The 23,487-nt window shown below is 40.6% G+C and overlaps 1 protein-coding gene across 9 annotated transcripts in view; it reads left to right on the top strand.

The window, feature by feature from the left end:
• The window catches only part of PTPRK (protein tyrosine phosphatase receptor type K), a 583,649-nt gene that overhangs the window by 282,779 nt on the left and 277,383 nt on the right, over positions 1-23,487 (top strand). For all 9 annotated transcript variants that reach the window (XM_073337267.1, XM_073337266.1, XM_073337264.1 and 6 more), the window contains one exon: positions 20,566-20,740. In XM_073337267.1, the coding sequence (XP_073193368.1) occupies positions 20,566-20,740 (175 nt within the window). The remainder of the gene's footprint in view (positions 1-20,565; positions 20,741-23,487) is intronic.

Raw genomic sequence — 23,487 nt, 5'->3', positions numbered from 1 at the left:
CACTGTATGATATTTGTTGTTGCATATGTGTATATGTATGTATGTATATATATAATTTTAAGTGTGTACACTTGTATGAATATAAAATCATGAGTATAGGTAGTGTGTTCCAATACACCAAACCCCTTATTATATGCATATATATAATGCTGTAAGATCCAAAGGCTTTTCACAGACTCAGATTTTTGTGAGCATTACAGAAAGACGAGTAAGGACTGGTCTTGAGATGGACCTTTTTTGGATCTCACACTTTATTTTTTTTAATCAGATAGCACTTGTTTTTTCTTTTTTTCAATTTCACAGTTGCATTGGACTGAGGTTGGGAGAAACAGGATTTTGGCACTGAAAGATAAGTAATGCGGAGAACAAAAGTGCTTGGAAAGATGGCAGCTGCATTAATATAAAGCAGATAGCTATCTGACTAGATCAGTGGTGCCCCAAACTTTTCCTGTCGCACCCCCCCTACCAATAATGGAATCTGTCTGCTGCCCCCTCCATTACTGCACAGTTGGCCCCGTAGTTTGGGGACCACTGGACTAGATAAAGAGCCTTAGCTGGTTCAGTACCACATTGTGAGAATATTGAATGTTAAATATGGGGATATGAGAGAGAAACAGCTTTCAAAATTGCACCTCTTCCTTCCTCAGCAAGTGTGCAACACACAGTTATTACAGTACCATGGCTATTCTTTTTATTTACAGAAATAAATACTTTAACTTGCCCATAATTATAAACAAATACAGTAGGAGAACATCAAAGGTTTGTACATTTTTGTTTTAGTTGAGCATTCCAAAATATGGATGCTTGTGTAAAGCTTTCTCACATATATCTGAATTCTTGAGATGTTTCTTCTCTGTCCACCTTTCCCCATTTCCCTTAAGATACTGTTACAGGTAAAAATAACAGACATTCTGTCCCTCCTGCCACCGCCAAAGTTCCCACTGCAGGGCCTCACAGGCTTGCAAGACACTTATTTGGATTCAGTGGTAGCTGGGGCCACTATAGCCGCTAGAGTTTCTGGACTCAGAGATGTGATTATTCAAAACTGAGATGGCAATTTAATACCCCAGCCTGGAGGCAGAAATGTTCAGAGAACTAGCACTAATGTTCAGGTTGGTTCTTATTTTCTTGCTGAGCTTATTTCCAGCTATGGTTATATACTATAGGCCCTCTCCTAGTGTAATGTCATTAATCACACATACGGGGTTGCCAACCCTCCAGGATTGTCCAGGAGTCTCCAGGATTTAAAGATTCAACCTTTAATTAAAGATTGTCATGGGGTGAAACCTCCAGGAAGACGACTAACCAAAATTGGCAACCTGTATGCACACTAAGTTGTCTGTCTTTTTGTGAAAGTTAAGACCAGCACATGTTGAAATTCCTTGGTTGAAGGAGTCCAGAGGTGTACACATCTGTGTTTAATTTTATGCTTAATGCATATTAACCATGGAGAATCATAAAAGTACGGCCAGTTGTACACTCTGACACTACCCACTTCTGTTCTAGTGTCTGTGTATTTTTTTAATGTAATAAGTTAAAAGTGACTTTCTTCCAGATGCAATATTTCCTTTTCATTGTTTACTATTCTTTTTGCCTCACTCCTCTGTTCATCTTGAATTGTTGTCTTTGTTATGTTAATATGGAAGCCCCCTTGGGTGGAGATCTTTATATTTGTATTGTATTTATTTATTTTGGGGTGTAAAGTACCATGCACACCAGTGGACCTATGCTAATAAATAGCAAGCAAACCCAAGTGCTTAGCTGTGCATTGTGCCTGTTCTCTGGACACTGCTAAATGTTAGGTATCCAAGAAAATAGGCAGAGCAAAGGCAATTATTGATTCAGAGAACATGCTAAGCACTGATTTTTTTTTTCTTCCAAAGAGAACTTATAATAATGAGAGTTTAAATGGTCAAAATAGCATTACAAGTTTGTCCCCGTTCCCTCACCCTCAGCATGGAGAAGTGTGGTTCGTGCATTAGATGCTTCAGTGTAGTACTAAGCAAGTACAATGTAGAGGTAGACTGACTTCATATGGCTAGTCAGAATGGATAGGAAGATGACATTTACATGCTTTGAATATTACTTGTTCCTTTAATCCAATAAGGATATCAGAGGAATAGGTTTGTGGGTGCTGGGTTTTGTTTTTCTTCACCAGAAGCAGGCTGCATTTTGAGTTGGGAGCAATTGTGACTCCCATATAGCCAATCAGATTTTACAGTCTCTTATCAATGGCCAGTATAACTGAACATCTATGAGGAACAGAGAATAGAGCCGTTTGCTGGAACATCTGTTAAACCATATGCCTTGGCTCCAGGTTCAGTTGGAGATAACTGAAACACTAATGAGTCCATCCATCATTGCTGAGCTTGGCATTAACACCTCATTGGATTGGGCAGAGAAGCTTGTCTTAACTTTGCAGTTCAGTGTGTTTTGCCATGGTCTTGGGTGATACCATTTGCTTTGATGAATCTCAGATTAGAAACTCTATTGCATGTGTTTAGAAGTTTAAAGTGTGACTGGCAATCCTGTGCAGATTGCCTTCAAAGCACTGGCAATTGGGCCAATCTGTCAGCAACAGCACGAGGTGCTGGCTAACTGCCTCCTCAGTTTGCTTGCCAAGCCTGGCAAGTCAGCGCATGGTTTCACCCTTGGAGAGTCTCATCAGCATTAACGCAGTGTGATACATCTCTTCCCTCAGCCAGAGGAAAATGTCATTCCTTGTGGAGTAACAGATAATTAAAGCAATTGCCTGAAAGTAATCTTTGCAAAAGTGAAATTAGGAGGCATTATGCAAATTGCTGTGAAAACAGTGGTGTTATCAAGTGAGGGGCTAACTGTGCAGTTGACTTGGCAAGACTCAAACAGCTGACCACATGATGTTATCCTTTTTGGAAAATGTGTATACCATAACTCACAATGCTTTGTTTACCATCTCACTCTCAGTTTTTAGTACCATTGCCACTGAACATGGTTTGAAACAACCTTCACTTCCCACAGGGCATTTACCAATCTGACCCATCTTCTCTCTTCTAGTATCCTCCCCACCATGCTGCATGTACACATATCTTGGAAGATTCCTTTACAGAGCTCCACACTTCAGGCATATCCAAGTAACATTGTACTTTTAGCTGATTGGCCTGTCGCCTGGAAGCAACATACCACTGGCATGCAAGAAACCCAGAGCTGAGAAAAAACTTTACAAGTTATGCTTCTGGGATAGCAGGTGGAGAGTGTCAGTTGTGACAACATACTTGAAAGTACGGAGAGAGTGTTCCATACAGAGGAAAGAAGTGCCCGAAATTGAAAGCAAGAGGCAACAGGAAGCAGAGAGTTGTCAGGGAGGAGTAGGAACTCCAGAAAAAAATAGGCCATGCTCAAATACTTGGCAAATTTTGTCTCCAGAAGATAATACATGACTATGGTTAATTTAGCTTTATTTAGGCCAGTTATTAATTATCAGTTTCTTTTTTATGTTTCTGATCCCACACTATACTTCTATAGCCTTTCTAATATAACTTTACATTTAAATTTGAGACAGCATTACATTTTAAGAGATTTTACTTTGTTTAAATGGGTGGGGGGTTGGAGGGGAGGGGGGTAGACTGAAAGATTTGCTATTGTGTACTTGAAATCATTTTTCTGCCCCCTACAGAATGACTTTCCTGAGATGGGCTTCATATTTTATTTTAATACTGACCTATGGCACCCTGCGATCAGTGCAGGTTAAATTGGAATGGAATAAGCTTCCTAATGATGCTACAAAGCATCTGTTGTTTTGCCTAGTGTTTCATACGACCCTGGACTGGTAGATGTCCTAAAGAACATTCAGTATGTTGAGACACATAGGGGCAGCTGTTGATACTCATTCCCTAAAATATGTGGCATTGTAGAACCAAAATCTAGATTCTCTGCCATTTTTATTTGACAGCCACTCATCAAGTTTGTTAATACTTTATTTTTTGTCTAATTTATGAAGGGTTGTCTAACTCGTGAAGATGCTACTTATCATTCTGAGGTGTTAAAGAAAAAAATATTTTGAGTGAAAAAACAAAAACAAAAAGTTTAATGATGAACTTCAGCAGAGATCCTTGAGAGTGGTATGTTCTCTGCAAAGGTTGCCATATGAATACTCGTACCCCAGGGAAGTAACAGGCTTCTGCAGCTTACCAATACTGTCCACCTGTTGCTGTTACTGCTTAAGAGAGTTCAGCATAGGTTTTTTTATCTCCTTTTCCTTGAACGCAGATATTAATAATTATGTGCTCAGCCTCATTCAGCTTCTGACAATGATTTGTATCTGTCTTTACTCAGCGTATTGATTGCTGTTATTCTTGGTACTGAGTGTTCTGCAAATTGCTTGAAAAGAAATTAATTCCCTGTTATAAGACAGAGTAGCTTCATCTTCTTCCATCTCACAAATTCCTACTCTTCAGGCCATGTATCAGTGTTCAGATTGGCTTTCCTAGTCGAACAGGCAGCCCTGTCATAACTGTTTACTTTACCAGACAAGGAACACAACCTGATCTTAATTAGCGAAGGTTACTTTTCTGCTGGAAAACTGAGCTTCTGCCTTCCAGTCCATTATTACTGTATTCCTTAGTGTACTGCTGTTATAGAAAATTGCTTTTAAAGATTTCTTGCTGCTTTATTTTTTTCTCTTGTTAGAAAGTTAATTGGCAAAAGTCCCTTTGATGTGGTTTTCCACTACCACGAATATTTTCCTGTCTTGAAAGCATTTAATGTCTCTTCTTGTTCACTTTCACACTGGCACACAGTAGCCTAGTGAAACATGCTTCAGGATGTTGCTGCTGTCCTTCAGACCCAGTTCTGCAAATTAGCTGGCACTTGCAATACATTCCCCTTCTAAATATTACGTCATTCTTCAGTAGATGTCTCCTTCTACTGCAGACTTTGTGAAGAAAGTTCCTTTTCCAGTTTTCCTGATTGTTCGTGGTCTGCTCCTGGTTTTCCTCTCTACACAGTAGTTTTTAATTTCTTAACTAATTTCTGTCAGATAGGAGACATGCCCATTCCCACCGTTCTTAATATGCACACTGAAGTTTTCCATTCTACCTTTAGTCTCCCCAGCTTTCTTGGTTACTGACCACTCTTTTCCGGAGTAATGATGCTTTTGAAAGGGAAGTGAAAGAATATGGAAACACGGAAAGTAGGATTTATCTTTAAACATCTTATTTTTGTTATCTGTGCTCTTAGCCTTTTCCCCTTATCTTTGAATTCTTCAGTTAAGGGTGGGCTGATGAATGCTATATTCTGAAGAACTGTTCTACTAAGGGAAGCCTGCCGATATCCCTAAACATGTTCCTGAAGACTTGTTAGTGTTTCTCATTTATTCTGTGGTATCACACATTATTGACTCCTATACTACTGCTATATAGTAACATTAGCCACTGAAAATACAGTATTAGTCTGAATTCATAATACCACATTTCATATTTTCCTACTAATCCCAGTCTGTTTCATGGTGTGTGGTTTTTAAAATCCCTTGTGTCACTATACATTCCATCTTTGATGCTGTCTGTCATTTAAACCTGAACAAAGCTCCTGCCCCCACCCAACATTTGAGTAGCCTCTCAGACAAATACCAATCTCCCCCTGGATCCTTGGCTTGAATGTCTTAGTTATTTTACCTTTCAACTACACCAAATGCTATATTCCTCCTGGTTTGAATTTAATTCTGCCTCACTTAACTAGGTCTTCTAATGTTCAGTAGCTAACAGTCATTTAGTCTGCACTATAGTGCTTGCAGTTGTCATCTATGTAGGTGCTCCCTAGGGATGTCTTATTCCAACTAACATTGGACCACTGTATATGCTCTTCTTGGGGATTCACTGTCAGATTCGCTGCTGATTATCATGCTCAGAGTCGGATCATTGACCATGTATAATGTGTTATGGTCCCTTCTTTCTCCTGCTGCCATTTTGTAGTTTCCTATTAAACTGTCATAAGAATTGTGTTATCATAACTTTGAATTTTGCCTTGCATACTTCCTGGTGTGTGGTAACTTGAAGGGAGTACTCAGGTTTTATGTGGTTTAAACTTATGTGAATTAGCCAGATTAAATCAAGATGTAGTTTATAGAAACACACCCTTGTGAACTTCCTTACCTCATTGTCCATTGGTCATGGTATGTGTAATTCATCCCAACTGCCCATTAGAAGAAAATTTGAGTTTCATTGTTGATTGATTGTTGAGTAGACTCGAATTGGAATTAATTTGCAAACTGGATACAATTAACTTAGGTTTGAATAGAGACTGGGAGTGGATGTGTCATTACACAAGTAAAACTATTTTCCCCAGCCCCCACTGCTCCTTGGACGTTCCTGTTAACTGCTGGAAATGGCCCACCTTGATTATCATTACAAAAGGTCCCCCCCCCCCCCGCTCTCCTGCCAGTAATAGCTCGTCTTAAGTGATCACTCTCCTTACAGTGTGTATAATAACACCCATTTTTTCATGTTCTGTGTGTATATAAATCTCCTCACTGTATTTTCCACTGAATGCATCCGATGAAGTGAGCTGTAGCTCACGAAAGCTTATGCTCAAATAAATTGGTTAGCCTCTAAGGTGCCACTAGTACTCCTTTTCTTTTTGCGAATATAGACTAACACGGCTGCTACTCTGAATCCCCGAAGGCCTTTAAACCAGTGATGTAAGTGGTTGAGCCAGGCCCGGTGACTCTGAATCAGGAAAGTGGCCCACTCCCTTTGCCATAGCATCTGAGTGCCCTTCGGATGTAGTGGAGAATCAGAGTCATTAGCTTTATTAAACGTAGCTTAATGGCTATGCTGATAAGGAGTGGCCATGCTCTTGCTGAACTGTTTTGTTTTGTTGAGAAGCTGGGCCTTCCATTGGTTTACTATAAATCTCTGTCCTCCTGAAAGATCAGTTGTTTGAACTTTATGGGAGAAGAGCTGTGTTAGTGTGTGTGTGTGTGTGTGGGGGGGGGCGATTAGAGAAGCGGGAGAAATCCTACAGATAGAGAAGGAGCAAACAGACAGACAATGTGTGCCCCTGAGAAAAGCCTAGAGGGAGAGCTGTTTGAAAGGGTTTGGAGCTATGAGCAAAGAAATTACACATCCTGTTTGGTTCTTCCTGTGTTCGGAGAGACAAGGGCTTTGTACGTTCTTTATCTGTATCAAAGGTACCTGACCCCATCATCAATTTCCCATCCCAGAGGAAACACCTGCATGGCCCAGAACTTAGGCTCACCACGTAGGTCAAAAGTGGTAACACAAATATCTCCTTCACTTTATTGATTGTGATCCAAACAATATTTAAATCAATATTAAAGCAAAACATATATGCTGAAAGCACTTATTTATGAGAGAAGATTCATTAAAAGTCTTGAAATTTCTGCTCACCAGTTGTTGTTGTTTTTTTTATAGATAGCCTTGCTAAAGTATAACAACAACATCATCATCCCAAAGGCCCTTGTTGGATTGGGGCCTCATTGTCCTGAGCGCTGTACAAGCATACAATGTAAAAAGTTCCCTCTACCGAAGAGCTTTACAGTCTATGAAGAAAAGACAAAATAGTGCTAGAAAGGCAACATATAAGGATCAGAGGGGTAGCCGTGTTAGTCTGGGTCTGTAAAAGTGGCAGAGTCCTGTGGCACCTTATAGACTAACAGACGTATTGGAGCATAAGCTTTCGTGGGTGAATACCCTCTTCGTTGGATGCATGTAGTGGAAATTTCCAGAGGCAGGTATAAATATGCAAGCAAGAATCGGGCTAGGGATAATGAGGTTAGTTCAATCAGGGAGGATGAGGCCCTCTTCTAGCAGTTGAGGTGTGAACACCAAAGGAGGAGAATTTGCTTTTGTAGTTGGCTAGCCATTCACAGTCTTTGTTTAATCCTGAGCTGTTGGTGTCAAATTTGCAAATGAACTGAAGCTCAGCAGTTTCTCTTTGAAGTCTGGTCCTGAAGTTTTTTTGCTGCAGGTTGGCTACCTTTAAATCTGCTATTGTGTGTCCAGGGAGGTTGAAGTGTTCTCCTACAGGTTTTTGTCTATTGCCATTTGGAATAGCTGATTTGTGTGTCCATTTATCCTTTTACGTAGGGACTGTCCAGTTTGGCCCATGTACATAGTAGAGTGGCATTGCTGGCACTTGATGGTGTATATTACATTGGTGGATGTGCAGGTGAATGAACCAGTGATGGTGTCGCTGGTGTAGATATGTGGGCAGAGTTGGCATCGTGGTTTGTTGCATGGATTGGTTCCTGGGTTAGAATTACTATGGTGCGGTGTGTAGTTGCTGGTGAGAATATGCTTCAGGTTGGCGAGTTGTGTGTGGGCGAGGGCTGGCCTGCCTCCCAAGGCCTGTGAAAGTGGGGCATCATTGTCCAGGATGGGTTGTAGATCACTGATGATGCATTGGAGAGGTTTTAGCTGAGGACTGTATGTGATGGCCAGTGGAGTTCTGTTGGTTTCTTTCTTGGGCTTGTCTTGCAGCAGGAGGCTTCTGGGTACACGTCTGGCTCTGCTGATCTGTTTCCTTATTTCCTTGTGTGGGTATTGTAGTTTCGAGAATGCTTGGTGAATATCTTGTAGGTGTTGGTCTCTGTCTGAAGGGTTGGAGCAAATGCGGTTGTACCTCAGCGCTTGGCTGTAGACAATGGATTGTGTGTTGTGTCGTGGATGGAAGCTGGAGGCATGAAGGTAGGCATAGTGGTTGGTGGGTTTTCGGTATAGGGTGGTGTTAACGTGACCATCACTTATTTGCACGGTGGTGTCTAGGAAGTGGACCTCCTGTGTAGATTGGTCCAGGCTGAGGTTGATGGTGGGGTGGAAGCTATTGAAATCGTGGTGGAATTCTTCCAGGGTTTCCTTCCCATGGGTCCAGATGATGAAGCTGTCCTCAATGTAGCACAGGTAGAGAAGGGGCGTGAGTGGACGAGAGCTGAAGAAGCGTTGTTCCAGGTCAGCCATAAAAATGTTGGCATACTGTGGGGCCATGCGGGTGCCCATAGTGGTGCCACTGGTCTGGAGGTATATATTGTCATCAAATTTGAAATAATTGTGTGTGAGGATAAAGTCACAGAGCTCAGCAACCAGTTGTGCTGTGGCATCATCAGGGATACTGTTCCTGACAGCTTGTATTCCATCTGTGTGGGGGATGTTTGTGTAGAGAGCCTCTACATCCATGGTGGCTAGGATGATGTTTTCTGGAAGATCACCAATGCATTGTAGTTTTCTCAGGAAATCAGTGGTGTCACAGAGATAGCTGAGAGTGCTGGTGGCATAGGGTTTGAGTAGAGAGTCCACATATCCAGACAGTCCTTCAGTGAGAGTGCCAATGCACGAGATGATGGGGAGTCCAGAATTTCCAGGTTTGTGGATCTTGGGCAGTAGATGGAATAACTCTGGTCAGGGTTCTAAGGGTATGTTTATTTGTTCCTGTGTTAGTGTAGGGAGTGTCCTGAGTAGATTGTGCAGTTTCTTAGTGTATTTCTCAGTGGGATCTGAGGAAAATAGCCTGTAGAATTTGGCCTGTAGAATTGGAGGGTTGTCTGGCAGCCTCCTTTGGTAGTCAGACCTGTTCATGATGACAACAGCACCTCCTTTATCAGCCTCTTTGATTATAATGTCAGGATTGTTTCTGAGGCTGTGGATGACATTGTGTTCTACATGACTTAGGTTATGAGGCAAGTGATACTGTTTTTCCACAATTTCTGCCTGTGCACATCGGCGGAAGCATCCTGTTTATAAGTCCAGACTGTCATTTCGACCCTCTGGAGGAGTCCATGTGGAGTTCTTCTTCTTGTGCTGTTGGTGGGAGGGTATCTGAAAATCAGTGTGCTGTTCAGTATTATCTTGAAAGTATTCTTTGAGCCGGAGATGGCGAAAGTAGGCTTTCAGATCACCGCAGAACTGTATCATGTTTGTGGGGGTGGCGGGGCAGAAAGAGAGTCCCCGAGATAGGACAGACTCTTCTGCCGGTCTGAGTGTGTAGCTGGATAGATTGACGATATTGCTGGGTGAGTTAGGGGTACCACTGTTGTGGCCACATGTGGCAGGTAGATTTTAGACAGCTAACGGTCGTTTTTCCTTTGTAGAAAGGTGAAGTGTGTAATGTAGATCTCCTGTCTTATTTTAGTCAAGTCTGTTTGTATGGAAGATTGGTTATTTATGAGAATCTCTAGGTTAGAGAGCTCTTTTGATGTTTTCTTGTTTCCTGTATAGGATGCTGATCAGGTGGTTCCTCCGTTTCTTTGATAGTGTGTGGCATAATCTCTCACTGTGGTCTGTGCAGTATGTAGTTAGCAATGGATTTTTCACCTTCAGTCCGTTTGGTATGATGTGCATCTGTTTGCGTTTGGAAAGGAAGATATCATCTGTCTGTACTTGTGCAAGTTTCTTCATCAGGTTGATGCAGTGCCTTGCATGGTGTTAAGTATCAGAGGGGTAGCCATGTTAAACCTTATAGACTAACAGACGTATTGGAGCATAAGCTTTTGTGGGTGAATACCCACTTCGTCAGATGCACATAGTGGAAATATTAGGAAAATGTTAAAAGTACAAAACTAGTCAGTTGCATTTTTCCCTTTGAGGATTTTTTGTTTCATTTCCCCAAACTATCTGCTACCACCCTGTCCCCTCTCTAAAGCCAACCTTCCCTGTTATTGATGTTCAGAATGTTTTCCTTTCATCTCACCTCCACCCTCCAGCAGTTGTATCTTTTTCCAAATTGAACAGGGATGTGGAAGTGTTGGACTGTACTGTGTCCAAGTTCTTCAATCCTTTTTACCACAGAGATGGTGCTTCCAGAGATGTGATCTCCAACCACCCACCTCTCAATGCTGCTACTGTAACCTCTGCAGAATGTCTTGCTCTCTGGGGATGGCCTATCTTTTCAGAAGTGATGGGGCAGCTGCCCCGTGGAGGAGGGCAATTATAAGAACGGCCATACTGGGTCAGATCAAAGGTCCATCCAATCCAGTATCCTGTCTTCCAACAGTGGCCAATGCAAGGTACCCCAGATGGAATGAACAGAACAGGTAATCATTAAGTGATCAATCCCCTGTTGCCCATTCCCAGCTTCTGGCAAACAGAGGCTAGGGACTCCATCCCTGCCTATCCTGGCTAATAGCCATTGATGAACCTATCCTCCATGAACTTATCTAGTTCTTTTTTGAACCCTGTTATAGTCTTGGCCTTCACAACATCGTCTGGCAAGGAATTCCACAGATTGACTGTGCGTTGTGTGAAAAAATACTTCCTTTTGCTTGCTTTAAACCTGCTGCCTATTAATTTTCATTTGGGAGCCCCTAGTTCTTGTGTTATGAAATGGAGTAAATAACACTTCCTTATTTACTTTCTCCACACCTGTCATGATTTTATAGATCTCTATCATATCCCTCCTTAGTCGTCTCTTTTCCAAGCTGAAAAGTCCCAGTCTTATTAATCTCTCCTTATACTGCAGCCATTCCATACCTCTAATAATTTTTGTTACCTTTTTCTGAACCTTTTTCAAGTCCAATATATCTTTTTTCAGATGGAGCGACTACATCTGCATTTAGTTTTCAAGATGTTAGCGTACCATGGATTTATAAAGAGGCAATATGATATTTTCTGACTTATTATCTATTCCTTTCTTAATGATTCCCAACATCCCCGTTTGCTTTGTTGACTGCAGCTGCACATTGAGTGGATATTTTCAGAGAACGAGCCACAATGACGCCAAAATCTCTTTCTTGAGTGGCACCAGCTAATTTAGACTCCATCATTTTATATATATTTTATGTGCCAAGGGGGCTGAAATTGGAATCTAGGGGGAGCTGATAATGATTAGCAGTAGTTGGGCTGAAATTACCTACTTAGTTTCAAGGATGTAACCATCAAGAAAGGCGTATAATTGTGCCGGATTGTCTGAACTGATGACTCAGAATGATGGTATGAAACAGAGCAAAGAAAACCTTAAACTGGCTATCAAGACAAAAATTCCTGATATCCGTTGCCCATTTGGGAAAATCATGGAGTTTAAAGGAGTGCAGAGTTTTTTACAGAATTTTATAGAAAAATTATATACTTGCTATGAAATTATATAAAATAACTATTAAATATGATCAGGAAAGAAGTTATTAAATTCTACTGGTTTATAGAATATATAGGTTTCACTCCTATTAAATTCTATACAGTTTATTGATGGGTGAGGTCCGTGGACTTGTCTCCCAGTAGAAGTGAAAGGAGACTTATTGCATCAATGATTTCAAACTAGAAGGGACATAACTGTGCATTGGCATGGGTGGACTTGATGGTATACTTGGTTATGTATTTTTTTCATCTTTGATTTCTGTATAATATCAGCCAAGCTAAAATAAAATAATTTGTAGGCTCCATTTATCATATACATGCCTTCAAGACATTCCATTTCAAATCCAGATTGGAACTTTCCCAAAATTTGGGGGTGTTTGGATGTAGGGTTTTGGTTTGGTTGCATGACACTGTTGTGGGTTGGCTTTAACCTCACTGAAATTTCATTTGAGATAGTTGTAAGAATCCACTAAGTTCTTTTATGGAATCAGGTTCCTGAAATAATAAGTGCATTTGTGAAGATTTGGAAATCTGTTTGTACAATTTATTAATTCTGTGGGAGATTGTGAACTCTCAGTATGTGTTTTTATCAGACTGCAAACTCCATGTTGAGTGTGAGAGCTTGTGTTCCCAGTAGTCTCTTTACCTCCATGTTGGGCTGAAAATTCCAAGGTGTACTGCAGGGTCTATTGAAATACAAATATCCTAGATAACGGACTGATTCACAACAAGAAGAATTTTACTGTATTTTTCAGGGGAGAGGTTGCCTAGCAATAAGGGCACCTCTTGGGACTGACCAGGAGGTCACCTGACTAAGGATCTGATCTCTTCACTCTCTTCAGCCATTTTCACCTGCTCAAGATGACAGAAGTTGTTGCACAAGCCTTATGAGGCTGGGGGACACTCCATACCCGAACACAGATGTCCCCAAAGGACTCCCAGAGCTAGAGTGAGGGGCATTGGCTGCATGATGTTTGTTGTTTTCTATATGATCTGTACCTTCTTTGTATTTCTCATACTTAAGTAAAGAGCAATAACGTCAGCACTCAAGTCATGTTGGAACGTTCTGCAATGCTGTTCTATGTTTTTTTCTGGGAGGTGGAACAGGTTCCTGGTGCTTTCTTTTTTTAGAAGTTGCACCCCCAGACCCGTTTGGCCTCCCCTCAGTGGTGGTGAAGCGGAACTGCCTCTCTCCCCTGACTGCATTAGTGGCTTGATCTTTTAGTCATCCTGGGAGATGGGCCATGGCAGGGCAATAAATGAGCAGCTGTTCTTGCCCAGCAGCTTCAGGAAGAAGGGACTGGCCAGCTGTGGCAGCTTGATGGAAGGCACTGCTGGGTTAGAGCCAGCCGCTGGTGGGATGTGGAACTCGGGGCGTACCATGCTTCAGCTCCTCTCCAGAGCTGCCCAGTGGGAGAGAGGCAGGACCTAAACCACTATTTGTCCCGTCTGGCAGAGTGACACAGATGGTAGCCAGGGCTATTAGGCTCCTGCTCTGGTCATACAAAGAGCAGAATGGGCTGCAGCACTCGGAGCTGCTGCTGTGCTGGCTGCCCAAGGCCAAGTCCTGGCGCTGCTCCTGCTGGGCACCTGCTGCTGCAAGAGCTGCCTGAGCATTCTGGTACTTCTTATTTTACATGCTGTACTTACCCCATGCCCTCTGAGAAGGTGAAACTGTTATCCAAAAGGCTCACACTTTCAATGGGATTCTGGGAGAGGGTGTGTGTTTTAAACTACGGGAGGTATCTGAGGAGCCAGCCCTGAGTCCAGCTGCTAGGCACCTGGGCCATGTGATCACAGTTTTCAGGAGGGGATGCTAGAGAGAGGGACTGCATTCCAAAAGCAAGTCTACAGACTGCAAGACAGGAATAGTGCCTGGACACTGTTCAGATTATGGAGGTTTAAAACTCCCGGGGTTTCAATGGGACATATATCTGGTGAGTTGCCAGCAGAAGGAGCCCAGACAGTTCTGTGACAACCTCTAGCCAAAACACAGGGACATGTGACCACCCAAAGCAAAGACACATCAGGCTGCTCAGGAATTTGAACTCAGTGAGCAGAGGGGCTTTGGTGAGTGTGGTTTTAGTGTCAGATTGGGGAGTGAGAGAGAGAAGTCAGAAAAATACCAGAGACGGCAGAAAGGAAGCCTGGGACCCAGAAGAGGCACTGGGAATGTGGACATGAGAAAAGCTAAGAGAAAGAGCTTGGGGGCTAATTGTTGACGGGAAAGGGGCTTGGAACTGTGAGCAAAGACACTATGAGCTGTAGCTCACGAAAGCTTATGCTCAAATAAATTGGTTAGTCTCTAAGGTGCCACAGGTACTCCTTTTCTTTTTGCGAATACAGACTAACTCGGCTGTTACTCTGAAACCTATCTCATGCTGTTTGAGTCCTGCTGTGTTGTAAATAAACAGAATTACATTTAAAAAAAAAAAAATCTGACTCCATCACCAGTGTCTCCTCCCAACTGGAACAACCCTCAAGATCCTGAATTTTTGGCTAAATGCTCAGGTCAAAAGGAGTAACAATACAAACTCCCCAGACATGGTTTGACTTCTCCCAGGAGAGGGAGAAGAGAATAATTGGCATCTCATCACAGATTTTTGTGTTTTAGGATAGAGTCTGTTGTCCAACTTAAAAGCAGTTTAAAAGCTGTAGTGTTAAAGATGATTATATGCTTCCATTAACTTAAAGAAAAAGTATATGGCATATAAAGTGGTTTAACTATCAAGATCTAGAAATGGTCCCAAAATTTATAGAACACTGTGATACGAGTGCCTGCAGCTCTGGAGTAGTTATCAAGTGCTGTAAGATAGTTGCATATTTTTTAATCAGCTGCTTATGGCATGTAGTTCTTTGCTACGTCCACTATTATTTTCAGAAAAGGAGAAAAATGCTAGCTTAGAGCATGTGGCATTACTGCTTGTGACCCCTCCGAAGTGAGTGATCCAAGGTTATCAAATCATACAGCAGATGAGTAAAAGAATCAGGAAGAGTGCATGGTGCAGCCAATCCTTATTAGCATAAATCCACAATAATTTTAAATTGAGTTTCTAAAACCTAATTGAGCAGAGTTTTCGAGCTCTGTTCAGAGTGAGCGGCACATAAATTGAAACAATATAGCTACCGTGGACCTTCTAATGAGCAGGGAGCACTGCTGTTTTTCCTTTTGCCCTTTTAAGAGCCCTTACATAAAAAAGAACAGTTCAATTAAGAGATCATTTCAAATCATCTGAACACTGTGACTGGTTAATGGTGTCCCAGTGCTAAGGTGAAGCCAGGGTATTTGCTTCAACTTTTATTTTCTAAGTGGGAGATCACTTTCTGGTTGCAGTGTTGAGTTTATTGGTGGTTAAAATTATTTAAAAATATAGACAGATATACATGGGGATAGACTTTGCACACCTACTGGAGAAGCTGCATTCACTGCACTCATACTGAAGAAAAGTAACATTCAGAGAATGTTTCAACCTATCAAAATCCTCCTTCAATTAAATTTGAGCAAATTACACGTTTTAATTCTTTTAACTCCAATGTAATTCTAACTTTCATCCAGCCTGCCATTATCTTATGTCTCATTTACTGCAACATTCTCTTCTCTGGTCTCAATAAATGCAATTTTGCCCCTCTTTTATTCATTCAAAATTTTGTTCCAAAGATCATTTCCCTAGCCCATTGTTTTGACCAGGTCACCCTCTCTTTGTATACCTCCACTGGCTCCTCCTCCTTTATCACCAAAAGTAAGCTACTTGTCTTCACTTTGAAGGCCATTCACAGCCTATCTGCACGGTCCTTATCATGTCTTATATGCTATCAAGATGTCAACTCCTGCCTCTGATCTGCCAGTGGTGCTGGCCTTTGTAGTCCACTTCTTAAATTTTCAAACAGAGGTCTTTGTGCTTTCTCAGATGTTGCTCCTCATGCTTGGGAGGAGTTACCCATAAACAGCAACAAAGTCACCACACTCTCCTCCTTCAAAACTGTCCTTAAACTCTTTTGATGTGATCCCGACAACAGTTAGGCTGCTGGTGTACTGGCACCGGAGCCTATCATGCTGACCAATATAATCTTATTGTTTCTTTGTGCTCCCCCAGGCTGTCTACAGCAGGGGTTCTCAAACTTTTTTTTGCTGGGCCACCCTTTGAAAATATTTCAGACTGTGACCCTCTTCCCCCCCCCACCCCCCCCAACAAGAGTGATAGAATGCATGCTTCCGATGAAGTGAGCTGTAGCTCACGAAAGCTCATGCTCAAATAAATTGGTTAGTCTCTAAGGTGCCACCAGTACTCCTTTTCTTTTTGCGAATACAGACTAACACGGCTGTTACTCTGAAACCAAAAATTACTATGGTATTGCTACCCTTCTGCTCAGCTGCTGCGCTGGCTTCAGAGCTGGGCGGCAGGAGCATGGCTGCTGCTGACCTGGCTCCCAGCTTTGAAGGCAACGTTGCCACCAGGAGCAGCGCAGAATTAAGTCTGGCAATACCATGCCTGCTGCAGGGCTCTACCCCTACCATTTGTTTCCTGGCATTTTTCTACCCCAGCTTTGCACTCTGGGCGGCTGCCCTGCTCGCCTTGTCCTGGTTATGGCTCTGATCTTGTGACCCCCCCCCCCCCACAGTAGCCTTGCAGTCTCCTTTTGGGTTGGGACCCCCAGTTTGAGAAACATTGGTCTATAGTCACCTGTTTTCTCTTATACCTAGATTGTAAGTTGTAGGGCAGGGACTGTCTTTTTGTAGTTTGTGTGTTCAGTGCCCAGTGCAATGTGGTCTTGGTCCTGTGTGCTCCTGCCATACAAACAATAATTAATAAATAATTGTTAGTAAAAAGTAGTAGTATACCTTAAAAAAAAATCTTCAGGAATGGAGGGTCTGTCAAGGGTTCCATAGTCTATGGCACTGTGCATACAACAGGAGCCTGTAGTTTTTAGGTTGCCTGAGCTTAAAGCTCAGGGGAACATTTTCAAAGATAATTTAAATGGGCACATTTTGAGTTGGTAATTTGACTTTAATACTGTTATGAGGATCCTGTTTTAGAGATCTGAAGCACAGTGAAGGCCTAAAGGAACTGTATAAAGGAGACAGATACCAGCCATTCTCAAAACATTCTAAATCCTGGAAGATAAGGGAGCGATAATTAATGCAGTCAGCAAAGACAATTCTAGGTTTCGTTGTGAACAGTAAATAAGTTTAAGCTAATTAAATTTCTGTGTATTGATAGTGAGGCAATTCCATAACTGTTTTAAAGTGGTTCATTATTCAATTTAAAATTAGGAGCCCAGTTAATTGTATTTTTCTACATTGAGCATGCAGTGCAGCTTTAGTAAGGGAGTTGTAACATTTGGAGAATAATTTGTTTTACAGTACAGGCTATGTAAAGTACTTCACTGTCAAGGAGAATGAGAGTTTGGAGCATTAGTATTTAAAAACATTGGAGTCAAAATGAAGGAAATGCCTTAATGTATGGAAATTCTACTTTTGAAGCAAAAATGCATTGCATTTTTCAGAAACCTATATTTAGGGTTTTTTTAAAAAGGAGGATTAATCAGTTGTATTTTGCAGTAAAATCCTTCTGCTGGAGAAATAAATAACATTCATGGAAAGGTAAAGAACACTTTTTAAAAACATATTTTAACAACAAATGTTAAATCCTTTTATTTTTCCTCTTCTACTGCCATCCAACACTTTGCAGGAATAGACTCATTGAATTAGCTGAGTTGCCTTGCAGTCTTCTGTAATACCATAGTTCAAAATTTCAGTCTTTTAGTCAACATAATCTATACTTTTGTCATCTTTAGTGTATTTTAACAAATGGCTGACAAGTGTGTGTGTGTGTGTGTGTGTGCTATGAAAGAATATGATTTTCCTTCACCTTCCTTTTCTCTGGGCTGATGATCAGAACATAGACTGTAAGGAAGCTTAGACAAGTAGAAATGAAGGAAACTGCAGTGTAATTTATTTATTTTAATTAATATAAAGCTTGGATCTTGTGACTTAAAAATAATTTTAGTGTGTAGACTATCAACACATTCATTTTAAGTCTGTGATTTAAACTGAGTAAATAGCTCGAGAATCTTGCTTTCAAATGTAATGAGCTAGCTAAGAGGAGGAAACAGATACGTATTATATAGTGCTTTTACTGTAGCTTGAGTAGTAGTGGAACGTGAAGTCTTTAAGTGTGTAACAGCTGTTCTGTATTGTAAACTTTAATAATACTGTTGATCGTTTGCATTTCAATGATGCCTTCCATCTGCCGGTCCCTTTGAAAACATTAGCAAACCAAGCGTAACTTCACCTTTGTGAGGTAGGTATTCTCCACATTTTACAGATGGGAAAACTGAGTCACAAAGAACCTATGATGTACCAAAGGTCATCCAGTGAGTCAGCCACAGAATTGGCAATAGAATCCAGCTTTCCTGACACCCAGTCCTGTGCTCTTACCATGATACAATTTCAGATAACTATCATATCAGAAATGGATATTTGAGAGTTGTGTTAATTTTAGTGATGGTGGTTTTAAAAAGGGGAGGTATCTGAGTACATTTTTGTAGTATTTCAGATCAGAGTTCTCTCTTCTGCTGGAGATGCATTTTTTTCTGTTTCATTTGGCGATATTTCCTAGTTTTCTTCTGCAATCTGAGCCATGCTTGTGGGGTAGTTGGAGGTTTCACAGTTGACTCAATGCCATCTCTGACATAACAGGAGAAAAGGAAATTAAATTGGTCTTCTCAATATAAACTTTTATCATGAAATAAGGGAGAGTCAGTCCAATAAAATTACTGTTGATAAAGATGATGGAATGGTCTTCATACCAGAATTTTCTTGGATTGAAGGGAGCGGAAATCTGTCAGGAGTATATAAATGGTAGCTTTCAGACAAGGTTGTAATGGGGTGTGGGAAATGGTGCATTTTGACTGCTTTAAGGCAGAAAAAACTAAGATTCATGTTTCAATGTGTTAATGGTTAAAAATGAATAGTTTTACAGTGAGTCTGAGACAACACGAACAGCTGGCTAATTTATAGCAGTATGTTTTTTCATCAGGAGAGGGCAGCTCTTTATAGAGAACCTAAACCCCATACTAAGACTATAAATGTTAGATGTAAAATGAAATGATCTAGTACATGCCAGTAGCCCAGAAAACATACATATGCAGATTTGACTCATTTCCTTTCCCATTTTTTTTTTTTTTTTGCCAGAGGCTTTAATTTTATTAAATTCCAATTTGCTGCCTTTATGGTCCGGCAATATTGCTTCGTGCTCAGATTCTGAGTTTAAGTTTTGGGTGATATTTCTTATTTCTGGGGTTGATTGGGAAGTTGTAGATTTCTACCTGAGATGGGGATTTGATAGGAGCAGGCAACGCTGCTGCAGGACAGATAATTGCCTCTGTTGATGAATAAGAAATGATGCTCACAGTTTCAGAAACAGCTGCATCCACTTGTACTAGGAGGGGGATGCTGTCTGTGGGAAAGAGATGGTAACATCCCTGCTGGAGCTAGAGCTAGTCAAATTTTTTAAACTTTTGAGTTTTCAATGAAATTTAAAATTTAATTTTCATTGGGGGTGGGGAGATGGAACACAAATATTCACTGAAAATTTTGCAGTTTTTTCTCACCCATGGAAGTGATTTGAAATTTGTTAATATTCAGAAATGAAGTTGACGTTTTGACGTTTTTCAAAAGTTCGAAAATCAATAAACGTGTTATGAAAAATTCTTGTTTTCCATTTTTTTTCAACTTTTTTTCAACCAGCTCTAGTTGGAAGGCAATTGAAGTCAGGCAGTACAATTTCAGGAAGTGGGTGCCTGGTGCATAAGAACTAGCATAAAAGGGCAAAACCAGTATCCAGAAAGTTGTTGAAAATCCAGCAACTCTGTGTATAAGTTTTTGGAGAACTTTTGTTTACAATGGACTGATAAATTGGTTTTAACTTTACAAAGTTTAGTAAGCTGTCCCAGTGATGCAACTCTCACAATTCAGTGCTGCTTCTTGGAACGCTAGGCTGTCCTGTGAATAGTTTCCATTACTGAGCAATGCAAGGTGGATGTGGCGTGCTTGGCCTCTTGGGGTATGTCTACACTGCAATTAAAAACCTGTTCCAGCTGACTTGGGCTTGGGCTAAGGGACTGTTTTATTGCAATGTAAATGTCTGGGCTTGGGCTGGAGACCAGGCTCTAGGACCTGCAAGGTGGGAGGGTCCCAGAGCTCCGGGATCCTTAGTCCAAGCCCCATGAGCCTGCATGAGCTGTCAAGAGCCTGTGTCAGCTGGCACGGGCCAACCATGGGTTTTTAATTGTAGCATAGATATACCCTGGGAGGGGTGGAAGACTCTGAATGCTTCCCAGCTCTAGAGGGGAAACTCTTTGCTAGACCCTTCCATCATGGAAAACTCAGCATGGCGAAATGTGTTTGGATGTTTTAAAATATATTTGTTGGTACTTTTATGTCTTTGTCAAGAAGAAAAACACTCTTATACGATATTTTTGCATTGTTTTCTCTTATTTATAGAGACGGAATGGAGAAGATATTCCAGTCGCCCAAACTAAAAATATCAATCACAGAAGATTTGCTGCTACCTTCAAGTTGCGAGAGGTGACAAAAACTGATCAGGATTTATATCGCTGTGTAACTCAGTCAGAGAGAGGCTCTGGAGTGTCCAATTTTGCTCAACTTATTGTGAGAGGTAAAGTTGCAAATGTTTTCATTTTATTAAATTAAATACTCTTAACATCAGTGCATCATATTTACATTTTTATTTAGCCAACGGATAGCACTATAAAATTACAGAAATCCTCATAAAATAAAACTAATAAATGTGGCTATAAAGTTTTGACAGCCTTGTTTCTGACAAGTGCTTTCCATAGAATGGAATTCTATAAAAAGTCCTAATAATGCAATGCATGTAAAATACCATATTCCTTTCCACTATCTTCTAGATAGTATTGGTTGAGATGAATACTGATTAACATTTAACAAGTAATTTTACAGATATGAAAGTATCTACTGTAATAAGTTAATTTTTACTTCTAAACGTTTTTGCCTTAGGCAGCCTAGTGGTACAGAAAATAGTAGATTTCTCTGTGAACTGAAAGATTCCGGTATACAAAAATTTTCTCAATTGTTCACCTGTCCGAGGGCTAGGAGTGTTTATTGAGATTTTGCTCTCGAGCTATTTGTGGGATGGGGAGAAGCAATGGTATATTTGTTCAACCCCCAACACCAAACACTTTAAATGAATTTCAGTTCACTCAGAAGTGTGGCAGCCTGATGCAATGCAATCATGGCTTATGCTTGGGGAGCGGGATGGTTATGTTTTAATTAAGCTTGATGACCCAGAAGGAAGGGATGTGAATTTTCTGTTTCAGTTGTTTGTTGTGACCCTGTTTCCTGACTTTAAGTGACCTTGTTGGTGTACTTAGGCTTACCAAGTCTGGCAGTGGCTTAGAGTTTGTAATTTGGGGTTGTGGGAGATAAGGAGGCACTTGGTCTAGTCATGAGAACACAGGACTGGGAGTCAAGACTACTGGGTTCAGTTCCCAGCTTCGCAACTCACTTGCTATGTGGTCTGGGGCAAGTCATTTAACCTCTCTGTGGCTATCTTTACTCAACTGTTCAATTACCTACTCTCACATTTGCAGTGAGGCTTAATGAATATTTTTTAATGTGCTTTGAGACTCCCAGGTGAAAGGTGATTGAGAAGTGCAAAATATTATTACAAAAACCATCATTAATTGGGCCGTGCCACTTCCTTGCTGAACAGCCATAGGCTTCAGTAATGTTATCTGCTGTTTTGTACAGTAGTTAGTCATATTTCTTCTTGTGGATCACTATATAATTTCCTTTTTTTATTGTGATAAAATTAGTCCTGTTACAACATGAAAACTAATTTTTGATATAACTAAGAAACTAAAACATTCAAATATATTTGCCCAAGAAATGACTGATGGTTTTTAGTTCTTTCCAGTGCAAGAAAACAGTAAAGTAAAATAGTTTTAAAAAAGTTTTGGAAAACTCAAGTTACAATACTGAAGTCCAGAGTAAAACTCAGTTTTATGACCTAATCTTAGCTTGATGATAAGTAGCAATCTAGTCAATACAGACAGTTTATATATATATAGATTTTACCATTTTAAAAGTTCAGGTTTTTAGAAGTATATATTGCACTTTCTAGAGTTAGAAGCTGAAGAATGTTAGCTATTTTCTTCTATTTTACTTAAATCCTTTAAATGCTCTAACAGTTTTTCTACCAATGCATTGGTCTGTTGAACATCAGAATAAGAAATGAGTGTACAGGATTTGTTGCTCACTGTTATATTTGAAAAACAATATACCGTAATATATTTTCTTGTTTGTCTGGATAACCACCAAATAAATCTTGTTAGCCAAAAACATACCCTTGGGGGTCAGCTACCCTGGTGTTAAAACTGTGCTGAAAATTAACCATAATGACAGGTCCTATATCTCAGTGGCACTTTAAAGCTGACAACCTGCTACATGGATACAAAAGACGGTAATTTTAAAGGAAATTTTTGGGCCACTGATATGAATTACCTTTAATAAGAGCTGGCATAGTATTGCCCATTGTCAAAGATGACCCAGGGGTAAGAGTTTATTAGTGCATTTCCTCCTAAACCGAAAGTGACAGGGCTTGCTTAGGGCCTTTTTGTTGCTGTTTGTAACAAATGAAAATTTCACTGTGGAATTCTCATGCTGAAGAGTATTGATCTGTGTGTTCTCACAGCCAGAGGGAAAAAAAAATACGGTGAAACACAATTTACTTTGTCATGACTTTAGGATTGCTTCCAGATCATTCTGAGTAATGATAATGTCTTCAGCTTGTAGAAGCCAAACTTTATTGACAACACTGGTTATTAGAGAGCGAGAGATGAACAGCATCTGTTGCTCAGTGCAATCAAAATTTTGGGTTGTGTGTATATACTGTGTATATGTGTAGAATACGTACTTTAATACAGATGTGTAAACAAGGTGCAGTTTATACTCAGCAAGGTATTTTAATATTGATAATGGAAATTCCAATTTTATAACTTATTCTATGCAAATCACCATCTGCAAATCAGCATCTAATTATTCTTACAAGGAAATTATCTCTGGACTTTACCACCAGATTTTTTTGGCACCACTTAGAATCATAGAATCATAGAATATCAGGGTTGGAAGGGACCTCAGGAGGTCATCTAGTCCAACCCCCTGCTCAAAAGCAGGACCAATCCCCAATTAAATCATCCCAGCCAGGGCTTTGTCAAGCCTGACCTTAAAAACTTCTGAGGAAGGAGATTCCACCACCTCCCTAGGCAACGCATTCCAGTGTTTCACCACCTTCCTAGTGAAAAAGTTTTTCCTAATATCCAACCTAAACCTCCCCCACTGCAACTTGAGACCATTACTCCTTGTCCTGTCCTCTTCTACCAT

This window comes from Lepidochelys kempii, chromosome 3 (assembly GCF_965140265.1).
Source record: "Lepidochelys kempii isolate rLepKem1 chromosome 3, rLepKem1.hap2, whole genome shotgun sequence".
NCBI classification, from domain to species: Eukaryota; Metazoa; Chordata; order Testudines; family Cheloniidae; genus Lepidochelys; species Lepidochelys kempii.
This window is presented reverse-complemented; position numbering and strand designations above follow the sequence as displayed.